The sequence below is a fragment of the Magnolia sinica genome, chromosome 2 (assembly GCF_029962835.1).
Source record: "Magnolia sinica isolate HGM2019 chromosome 2, MsV1, whole genome shotgun sequence".
Lineage (NCBI taxonomy): Eukaryota > Viridiplantae > Streptophyta > Magnoliopsida > Magnoliales > Magnoliaceae > Magnolia > Magnolia sinica.
In genome coordinates, this window is record NC_080574.1 from 13992570 (window position 1) to 14004677 (window position 12108).

Genomic DNA, 12108 nt, shown 5'->3' on the forward strand with positions numbered 1-12108 from the left:
CTGGTCAGATGATTAGAGATATCCATCCCATTGGCAATAATGGCCATGCGCCAAAACTCGTGTTTGAGTGATCATGAACTGGTGAAAGAAAGATTTTTACCTGCAACGATCAATGTTCGGGATCACCCTTTCAGTGAGATTTATTGGATCACGGCCTGTGAACGATAACAGCACCCATGAGACAGAAGGGTTCCAATCATCCAACCATCCGTTCATGTGGGCCCCACAGGGTAAGTCGTACTGAATAATCCTGAGTTGCAGCTTCTGTAGAACAAATTCATAAGCTACCAAAAAAGAAAATTTCACCTTGAAAACTGATTTCAGCTCTGATTGATTGACTTAATAAATATACAAGAGAGAAGGTCCAGGTCAGAAAATTAACACCATGGAAGCCTCTTCTCGTCTGTACTAACAGCCAAAAAAAAAGGTCAAAACAATAGGAAGAAACTCGAACGACCAGCAACGACTTGTTGCCAGCTTATATGACAAAAATGAATGGAATGACTTATTTACAGTATCAGTTCTCTAGGTTTGATAGTCAGGATAGAGGAAGTTTTCATACTGTGTACCCGTGAGTGTATTGGAGACGTCATCCCAGTTAATGACCTGATTGGATAGGGGTCTTGTGTGGATCTTTACCTGACGGCTCACCAGATCCCTATGTGGGACCCTTAGGAAATCCTGAACGTCCAACAACTTCTGCAGAAGATGAAGAAACATTAATAAACACGAGCCCAGAAAAGATTAGGGGTGAAATGAGCATGGTCAGGCTTAGGCTGGCCATTTAGCCTGAAAGAGGTGGAATTCAATGCCCTGACAGATACTAAAGTATACTCCAGTCAGTTTGTACAATGGAGCCCATGATCCAGTGATCGAAGGCATTGACATGGTGGGCATATTATGATCATGTTTTCAGGATGTGTGAGGGCGGACCATGTTTCAGTGATACAAGCCATTGATATGATGGCCGCACCATGGTTGGTCCATGCACCCAAAATTCCCCAGAATGGAAGATCCTAGCCATCAACGCTTTGGCATTTTTAAGGTTGGATGTTTCTTAACTTTCTAATTGAATGGTTAGGAGTTCCCATTTAGGAGAGTTTTGGTGCATGTGTTATTAAGATTGGAGCCAATGACATCAATGGTTCAGATGACAGAAAGGGCTCTACTTGCACAAACTGAAAACCCAAGTTCAATGTAGACACTGTGAGGCCAAGTAATGAATGACACCTCAACCTGAAATTTAGGCCTGAACTCGGCCCATTTATTTATCGAGCTGAATTTTGGACCCAGTCCCTGCCATTGACAGATTTAAACTTAGGGCTGCAACATGGTTCAGGTCACCCCATACCCAATTGACCCACCCCAGTTCGGTCAGGTTGTCAAGATCCTCGGTCAGGTTTGGGTTTGAAAACGCTAACCTCGCTTGAGATCAGGTTGGGTTCAAGTTGAGGGAATTCGGGTTAGGTTAGGTCAAGTTGGGAGTAAATACATGTATTTCAGTCGGTCACATGTATTTCGGTCGGGTCAGGTTGGATTGGATCGAGCATAGAGGAATTCAGTTTGGTGTCGGATTGGGCAACCTTGGCTTGGAACCCAGGTCAGGTTGGATCCTCTTGAGGTCGGGTTGAGCGGGGGTTGACCCTCAACTCAACCCACCCAAGTTGCAACCATAATATAAACCAGCCAGGACTTTGGCTCTAGTCTGGCCTCAATAAGAGTGGTAAAAACTGGGTGAAATATGGCCCAGTCGCAGACCCAGAGCTCGACAGTCCACTGCCATCTCCCAAAAAAAAAAAAAGCATGCTGGCTTTGAGAGCTCACAGTGCGGTTGTTGATGAGATCCTCATAGTACAGAATAATGTGGCGAGTGCTCCTGAAGTACTCCAACGCTTTGGCAGTTGATTCCTCTATGATTTTCAGACCACTTATTAATAACGTTGTGTTGATATTGGGCCTGTATTCAGCAAGTACCTTTGCCTGCAATTGATAACCATGTACAAAATAATCAAGGGATTGCAAGCACATGTTTTCGTTTTAATGTTGCACATGGGTGTATATGACTGAAAAAGCAGGCATGAGATCGGACCTCATCCGGTGAATGCACATGAGATTTGTGGGTCCCATTTAGTAGCTTAGCGTATCGATCATATGAATTTGCGAGGTCTGAAATCAACCTGCGCAAGAGATTCCTACGGAATAGGAATATTACAGAAACACCCCTTCGGTTGAAATATTCGACTATTTCTTCATGATACACCATGAGACCCTGCATTAGCAATGAAAAATGAATTTTAAATGCACCTTTTGCCCATGAAATGCAAGTGACATATGGAGTAGACTTGCATGGATTCCAAATTAGCAGTCATCTATTCTCTATTATGTATCATAGATTACCACAAACGTGAAATGAGATGTAGCAAACCAAATACAAATGTGAATCAACAGACAATAAGCATCTATTTATTTTACTTAGTGCACTGATTTTGGGCATTTACCTACATGGAGATGTATACCCACATGAAAACTCATACCAAAAGAAAATTTTCAAGCTCATTGCAATATCAAACCCTTTTAAAAGATGTTTGTTTGATAGAGCAGTTCCTACTGTCTTTTTTTTACTATTTTACCCTTCTGAAAATCAGGAGGGTATTTTGGTCAGTGTCATATTTAATGTGTCATGCATATATTTTCACCTGCCTTTCAAATGGTTAATCCAATTACTCTAAATTACTCCCCAAGTTGAGACAGCTTTGAAGAAGGGCCCATATATATGGGAAACTCTTCTGTCCCTTTGATCTAATGTTGGGCACTTCCTATAAGCAATGACACTGCACCATTTTGTGCTCTGCAGCCTCAACAAAAATGTACTTACACCTATTGCAGTTGTACATTTTCTGCTGCAGAACCATTCTATAGGTCTTATTAATTTTATTTTTACAGGTATATTTACAAGCAGAACTTTGCAAATTTCAATTGAAGACATCAAGGCATACTGTGTTTGGATGCGCAATTGAATTGAATTGCAATGACCAGTTCAATAAAGGGGAAATGACCAAATTGCAATCAACCTTCCCTACTATTCATATTTGAGGGGATATGCTCCAAATGGCAGCTATGTTACTCTCAGAAGTTGGACTTGAAACTGCAAATTGATTGCTACTTCCTCAATGCGCATACTAATGAACTACATTTTGATGTAGAGCGGGTCGTGGACACTTTCATGTCCAAGACGAACCAGAGAAGGCCCGATTAGAGGCAGAAGTCATCAAGACCGTCAGAACCTTAAAACAGGCATATCTCGCAAACCGGAATGAGTTACTCGACATACCATATATGATTTTGGGGTAGGACGAGCTACTTTAGCCAACCAACCCGGCTATGCCGGGTTGCCCACGCCGAATTTGCGAGATTCCATCATATCGACGGCCGAATTCCATATTTAGTTCCGTTTTTAATATAAATAGTAAGTTTTAGTTTGATTATAACTCTTCATCCATTGGGCTTTAGGAGTTGTGTCCAAGATGAAAAGTGCTTAGAATAATTAGGAGAATAACGTGGTTAAACCACATAGGACACTTACTATAAAAGTAAATTTATTATTTATAGTAAGTTACGAAATTTATAGTAAGTTACGAATTTTAGAGAGTTTTAGTTATAGTTTGCTTCTGATTTCTCTCTCATTGCTTGGTATCCCTATTTAAAGGGTTGTGAACTCGTTTATTTCATTCATCAATTAAATTTCGAATTTATTAGAATTTATTTCTATTTTCTTGCTTTCCTCGTAGATTCGAGAAGTCTCTGTGAGGAGTCCAGAGAAGCTCCGTGGATTCGGAGTAGTTATCCTTGAGGAAGACGGTGATCGACCTCATCACATTCATCCCTACGTCAATTGGTATCAATGTGAGGATTCCCCTCGGGCCGATAGCAAACAACGAAGGTATGAACAAAAATCTTGTGAATGGTGATCCAGGGATTCGTTATCTTTCGGAAAGAATGGAAACTTTCCACCGGGAGAGGCAGTTGACCATGCAAGGGTTGCAGGCAACCCTCAACCATATTGCGGATGTGCTAATTCCACCCTGAGCTCAAAGTAATGCTCAACCGCCCGTGGTCGCTGTACAACACAATCCTGATTTCTACAAAGCACCATCAAATGATGACCATCACAGGCCACCACTTTGATCGTGAGGAAGCCATTATACATGTCAAAGGTAAAAATAGAATTACAGCAAGACAACATCTTTCGAACGAGGTGCACTGTAAGCCAAAAAGTCTGTAATGTGATCATCGATGTCAAGATTAGTGAGAATCTCGTGTTGAAAATAATGATAGAAAAGCTGCACTGAAAATATAAAAGCATCCATATCCATACACGATTGGATGGATCAAGGAGGTCAACAAAACAAAAGTAACCGAACAATACACTGCTTCAATTTCAATTGGTAAAAATTATAAGGATCAAGAACTTTGTGACGTAGTCGACATGGAAGTTTGGCATATGTTACTTGGTCGACCATGGCAAAATAATATTGATGCTATTACTACGCATAGAAGTCGGGATAACGCGTTTATATTTACTAAAGATGGTAGAAAGATTGGCCTCGTCTATATGGGAACGGAGAACCAACCCAAGACTTCTAAAGTTGAGGAACAGTTTCTCACAACTGAACAGACTTTTATTAAACAATCCGAGGAAACAAGATTATATATATGTGTGTGTGTGCGTGTGTGCATTAGTTGAAAAGAAAGAATATATAGAACCTGTGAACATCCCAGGGGATTTAAAACCAGTGTTGCAGGAGTTCAAGGCAATTGTACATTAGTTGAAAAGAAAGAATATATAGAGCCTGTGAACATCCCAGGGGATTTAAAACCAGTGTTGCAGGATTTCAAGGCAATTGTACTCGATGAACTCCCTAATAAATTGCCTCCCATACGAGATATACAAAACCACATTGATCTTGTCACGTGGATAAGTCTGCCTAATTGCCCACATTATCAGCAGAAGGAATGTGAGATCTTGAAGGTAGAAGTGAAGGAACTGACTCATACTAGCCAAGTCAAAGAGAACATGAGTACATGTGTTATGTCAACTCAAGAGCCTAATGCCAACTACAAGAAAATGGCTAATAAATATCGGCATCAAAAGTTATCTCAGAATCATGAACCAAGTCCCTTGAGTAACTCGAGGACGAGTTTTTCCAAGAGGAGGGATCAGATGTAGAAAGTGTTACAAATACATTCCTAGCATGGTTGGACCAAAAGAAGGTGGACCGTAAATTGATCATAACTTTTGATCTGGGTATCGTTACGACGCACCAGATGGAGTATCATGAACCGAAGCAGCACAAGAACTCAAGGACGAGTTCTTTTGAAGTGGAGTGGACTGATGTAGAGCAAGTCACGGACACTTTCATGTCCAAGATGGACCAGAGAAGGCCCGATTAGAGGCCGAAGTCATCAAGACCGTCAGAACCTTAAAATAGGCATATCTCGCAAACCGAAATGAGTTACTCGACATACCATATATGATTTTAGGGTAGGACGAGATACTTTAGCCAACCAACCCGGCTATGCCGGGTTGTCCACACCGAATTTGTGAGATTCCATCATATCGACAGCTGAATTCAATGTTTAGTTTCATTTTTAATATAAATAGTAAGTTTTAGTTTGATTATGACTCTTCATCCGTTGGGCTTTAGGAGTTGTGTCCAACATGAAAAGTGCTTAGAATAATTAGGAGAATAGCATGGTTAAGCCACATAGGACACTTACTATAAAAGTAAGTTTACTATTTATAGTAAGTTACAAATTTTAGGGAGTTTTAGTTATAGTTTGTTTCTGATTTCTCTCTCATTGCTTGGTATCCCTATTTAAAGGGTTGTGAACTCGTTTATTTCATTCATCAATTAAATTTCGAATTTATTAGAATTTATTTCTATTTTCTTGCTTTCTTTCCTTGTGGATTCGAGAAGTCTCTGTGAGGAGTCCAGAGAAGCTCCGTGGATTCGGAGTAGTTATCCTTGAGGAAGACAGTGATCGACCTCATCACGTTGTCACATTTTGGTCATTTCCTTTCTGCTGATCTGGGCATTGCAATTCAATTCAATATGAACCCAAACATAGCTTTAAATAATGGAGTAGTGTATACAGGAATACCTGGCTTTTCTTTATTCCCCTTCCTAGTAAAGATACATTCAGTTCAAAAATCACTTTAGGGGATCTTCTACACATTGGACTTGTGTTTGAGTGTTTTCAAAAATCACTTTGAAGGTTTCCAAACCATCCATATTGGGTATTAGGAGCTTTCATATGCCTTTAAAAGATCCCTAAACATATTAATTCTCATGCTTATTACTGTTTTCCCCATGATTGGGACACAACTTCAACTGGAGCTGCAAGATACAGAAACTACCATGAATTGAGATGTAGAACCAAAATTATCATGTTAAGTAGCACCAAACAGCTCGACTGTTGAGATGTAAAGCAATAGCTTTTCAAAATTCATAGTTGCAACCGCTTTTCTATTTGTGGATCCTTCTCATTGTCAATAGAGCCATTACTTAGGTATCTTTGTTTATTTCATGTTTTATGTGTTGGGATAATAATGTGGAACGTTAATGAAATGGGGAATAAAACAACTAAATTATTCCTACAACTTGAGTACATATTCGAGAAAAATATTAGAAAGGAATGATAATGAAAAATCAACGCAATAATAAGGATGAGAGTGCCCAAAGATTTTAAGGCAATCATGGCAGTTACCCACAAAATTACCTGATCAATATCAAACATTACTTAACCCCATATTTCAATGTGGTTGATTGAATCTACCAATGTAAAGCGTATTTGTTTACCAATACGAGTTTATGCAATCGTGACAATTCACATCTCTATTTGACCTCTAAGTGAAAAATCAAATTTAACAGGCTTCATCCTCTCTTGTAAAACTAAAACGAGCGCTGCATAGTTACTCTCATTGCTACAATGCATGACTAGAATCTATTCTATATACAGTATTGGATATAGAAGGAGTATTTAACCTCAAAATTGAATTAAAAAGGGCTTTAAAGCAGATAAATTATCTGTTTCAAAGCATCTCATTATCATAGAGTAGAATGTGAAATCGCAAGATATCGAGCAGGCTTCTATGAAATAGCCTTTGTTAGTGAACCAAAATAATTTAACTTGATTTGAACCTTAAACGGAACAAAATTTTCATTGTATGAGAGAAGATTTTCATGGAGGAAGATCCATGCATATATCCTTTTAAGATCCTAATACAAATATGCATTTTTTTTTCAAATAATTGTAATGGAGATCAGCCTCTCGATGATGCACTCAAGATCATCAGAATTAAGTAGGGGTTTTGGAGTGCAAGGGGACCAAAACCACTGCAACTAGCCCCATATCATTCCATTTCGGTTGGTTTCAGTCCTGTTTCCATATGGTGATACAACTGGGATGATATCAAGTCATATGAGACAATTTTTTAAAGCATGCTCACATGTATATCTTTTTTTCTTTTCCTTTTTTTCTGAAAGGTGAAGAACTTTTATTCAAATGGGAGCCAAGGCTCAAAGAATTACAAACAACTAAAGCTGGGAGAGAAGAGGCAAAACTTCTTGGCTGTTGTCCCTTTGACAAGAAACCCAACTAATCACAACTAATAAAGTGAATCCCCCCCTACAAAAAAAAGAAAAAGTACGGAGGAAACTTTCAATGGACCCCGGCATACTTTATCCCACACCTTTGGCAAGGAGCAGTGAATAAACAAATGATCCAAGGTCTCTGTGTCCCACATGCGCATCATGCAACAGTTACGAAGCACCAAAGATCTCTTCTGGATATTATCAATTGTTAAGACCCTATTCCTCCCTGCCAACCAAGGGACTGCCACAATCTTGGGAGGGGCCCCATAAAACCACATGAACGGCAAGAAGTCACCGCAAACAACCAACACAAACCTTCCAAGCAAGCTATAAAAGGAGAGGATAGAGAATCACCCAATCTTATCCAATGTCCAAACCATCGAGTCTTTCTTCCCTAGAAAATGTGAGAAACCCTTAAGTAGCCCCAAGAGCAACATAAATTGTTCTACTTCGGCATCCGACAGATTTCTCCTACAAGGGAGAGCGTGACAAAGGATACCTACTCCATCGCACGGCAACTACTAGTTCCTACAATTCCAATTGATCAAGCACCTACCCCAAGAGATACATAAATTGTTCTACTTCAGCATCCGACAGATTTCTCCTACAAGGGAGAGCGTGACAAAGGATACCTACTCCATAAAATCACACAGCGACTACTAGTTCCTACAATTCCAATTGATCAAGCACCTACCCCAAGAGCTACATAAATTGTTCTACTTCGGCATCCGACAGATTTCTCCTACAAGGGAGAGTGTGACAAAGGATACCTACTCCATAAAATCGTACGGCAACTACTAGTTCCTACAATTCCAATTGATCAAGCACCCACCCCAAGAGCTACATAAATTGTTAATATTTCAGCATCCGACAGATTTCTCCTACAAGGGAGAGCGTGACAAAGGATACCTACTCCATAAAATTGCACAGCGACTACTAGTTCCTACAATTCCAATTGATCAAGCACCCACCAAGAGTAAATGTCCGAAATGGGTTTTATGCTCCAAGGTCAGATACATCAAAAACAAGAATGGAACCATGCAGTGCAATCTTAGACAAAGTATGAAATTGTCAAGAGTAGAAGGGAATGAAAACCTTTGTGACAGACATGAGATGCTCGGCGCTGAGTGGGTATCCAAATTCCACAGCAGTTTGCAGAACTTTGAAGACATAGGATTAGAGGGGCCATGGCAGGCAAAAAAGCACAAGTGGGCAGTCCAACATCCAGTGTTTTCAGCTCAATTTGCTAAGACTAGTGCTTTTCCTTAAGGAAAACAACGATGATAGATTTAAAGAGGTTTTTCCTTCTGATAGATCTATGAGATGGATTTTAAACACAATCTGGATACGAATGATCTCATCCTATCTGAAACAAAGTCAGGTGGAGATGTGTGAGTAATCTTCACGTAGCTCTTTGAAGAATTCTAGCCTTATCAAAATGCTCACCTATCATAGGCAAATCCGTCCAACTAAAATGATTATCGTGTACAATCTTGTCATTATTCAGAGCAAGTTTGTCTAATCTCTTAATCACAAAAATCACTCACAAAAACATGGCAAGTGTCATATAGAATGAAACCGATGCAAGTGTAAGAAAATGCATCTACTTGACTTTTAGAAAATGATTAGCTGATATAAGGCAACTACTTGCTCACCCTCCAAGAATGATTAGTTGATAAAACCTTGGTCGATCTACTATCTATTTCATGTCCATCTACAGTATTTTACTTCTACGACAAAGAGCATTGAGCAAGAATGGACAAAGAAATTTCTAAGTTGAATAGGGGCATAAGAAAAGAATAATAGAATGCTTATAAGCTGAAGGAAGAGAGTTGCCTAGGATTGCACATTATCAAGAATACTAATGGAGGCGCAAAAACTACTCTCTCCTGACTAAGCATCGGATGAGCTTCCCTGTCTTCGACTGTGGATAGTGGACCGCTCCCTCTTGTGACCATGAAATGGAAAAAATGCATCAGCCTCCACTGGTTTTTATTGGTTTAGAATCTTTCGATTTTTAACATGACTATATAAACTGTAACCCTGACCATTAGTCACCTGATGGAACTTGCCCCCTTACAATCTCTTATCATGATTGCTTTTGAAGAGAAATCCAGACCCACTTAAATTTTAGGCCTTATATGGCATGCCCATTGGCATCATCCGATCATCAACGTGGGTAAAATGAATCTCGGCCAACTTCAGGCATTCTGGTTTTCACATACCAAAGGATAAGACAATGATATTATTAGTTTGGCCAGAGAAATTACTGATTGTGCAGCGGCAAAATAATGAGGTTGAATTTCATTTGGTTGTACCAATATAAAAGCATCAATAGAAGAATTACCAGCTAAATAGAGTAAGAAACAAGCCACAGCTTTACAGAGAAATTACTGATTGTGCAGCGGAAAATAATGGGGTTGAATTTCATTTGGTTGTACCAATATAAAAGCATCAATAGAAGAATTACCAGCTAAATAGAGTAAGAAACAAGCCACAGCTTTACAGAGTACAAAGGTTACTCAATATAGATGCCATGACCCATGTCATCTAAAAGACCTTTTTTTTCTTGGAACAAAGGAATAGTTATATTTTACCTGATTAAGCATCCACTTGAATCCGACAGCAGCTGAACACTCATTCTTCGAGGCGCTACTCAACCAATCCAGATTGTACACTTCATCTAACGTCCTCTCAATCACCGAGAAATTGCTCCTCCTTTCTTTAAGGGAGAAGATCTCCCCATTTGAGCTGACATTGATGTGGCTGTTAAGCAACGTCTCGAACCATCCGGTCCCAGACCTCTGCATTGAAAGAATTGCAAAGAACCGGACAGGATTGCATTCGCAATCTCCTCTGCCAAGACACCCAAAACAAGGTTCGGTACAAGCAAAATGAATTCAAACCGCCAGTCAAGGAAATTGAATTACCTGCTATAAGTTCTGGGTTTTGGATAATGGGCATATGGATCCTCCCACGGTTGAATGCCTTTGCCATGACAAGGGCGTTCGGGAAATTCAATGGAGAACTTAGAATTCACATGGTTTCCGATCTGTTTTAGACAGATCGAGCAAATGTAAATGCTGCAGAACATTGCGAAGACTAGCAGAATCATTCTCAACACGGTCGGAGACTTCTTCAACGGTTTTACAATTAAAGCATCCTGCGACATGAACCTTCCAATCAAAATTCCGAGGATTCCACAAATCAACCAAACGGATTTGCAGAGAAAAAAAAAAGATTCCAAAAATCAATCAAGCCAATGCAGAAATCGAAAGGTGATTAAAACAGAACATGAAAACATTAAAAATAAAAATATTTTCTAAAAAATGAGTAAAATAACGAAATCTCACATTCAAACAACCTAAACGAAGAAAGCAAAAATCCAAAAGAAACAGAAAAAGAAAATGCAGTATGAGTTTCTTCATTTCAAACCAAAAAAATTTTAAAAAGAAGTACAAAAATGTTCTGAAAACGAAAAATATGTATATCCAGAAAGATTTCTTCAAAAAAATCCTTTTTTTTTCAAAACAAGTAGAAATCCAAAGGAAAGGAAAGAGGGATGAAAGAATGGAAACCTTGTTGAAGAAAAGACATTCTTCTACCATTTTCTCCGGAAAGGAGAGTGTAGAAAAGCGAAAAGCGGAGCTTTTACTTTTCCTGCTTTCTCTCCCTACTTGTACTGCTTCTTCAAATCCTTTGGAAGATGGAAAAGAGAAAAGAGGGAAAATAGGAAATTTTGTGAATGGAAAGAACAAAGCTCGTTTGGATTTTGGGCATTTCCTCGTGACGTGCGACATCGCTATTATTAATAGTCAAACGATCTCTTGGTCTCTCTATTTTTTTCTTTTTTTATCTCTTTCTCCGAAGTCTGAAATCTTGCTTGCTTTCGAAGCGTATACGGGACGGACTCGATTTCGGTAGTGACCCTTCCAGTACCGAGCTCGGTACTAGTCGTTGATTTGTGGTCCCATCATGACGTATTTATTTCATCCACGCCGTCCATCCATTTGTTCAGCTCATTTCATATTACGATACAGAAAAATAAGGCAGATCCAAATCTCATTGGACCACACAACAATAGATAGTAGTGATTGAACGCCTGATATTAAAAACTTCTTGGTGGCACAAAAGCTTTGGATTAAGCTGGTATTTGAGTTTTCCATTCATCCATGTTTGTGTGACCTGATCAATATGATGGATGGTAAATAAACATTTAAGCGGGCATCATCGGGGAGTTTTTAATGGTGAGGCTAAATCACTACTCTTTACTCTGGTGTGGTCTACAAGAGATTTTGATCTGTCTCATTTTCGGGATCATGCAGTAAAATTATCTGGAAATGTTGATGGACGGCATGGATAAAACATGTATATATTGTGATGGTATCACAGAGCTTTCCCAGCAACAAGCTAGGTATGGAGCAGTCAGTAGGGGCGTACAGTCGAACCGAGT

At 39.3% G+C, this 12108-nt stretch overlaps 1 protein-coding gene across 2 annotated transcripts; it reads right to left on the reverse strand.

Annotated features, from left to right (window-relative positions):
* Positions 1–300: 300 nt before the first annotated feature.
* LOC131235809 (uncharacterized) lies at positions 301–11537 on the reverse strand. Of its 2 annotated transcripts, none has more exons than XM_058233071.1 (6): positions 11234–11537; positions 10586–10818; positions 10253–10511; positions 2090–2269; positions 1825–1980; positions 301–699 (listed from the first exon to the last, which is right to left on the reverse strand). In XM_058233071.1, exons 1-6 carry the CDS (start codon positions 11453–11455, stop codon positions 526–528), a joined length of 1224 nt encoding a protein of 407 aa, XP_058089054.1. In that variant the 5' UTR covers positions 11456–11537; the 3' UTR covers positions 301–525. The 2 variants fall into 2 exon arrangements, with proteins under 2 accessions (XP_058089054.1, XP_058089055.1); XM_058233072.1 differs by having other exon boundaries at positions 10586–10831; positions 11234–11358.
* Positions 11538–12108: the final 571 nt, after the last annotated feature.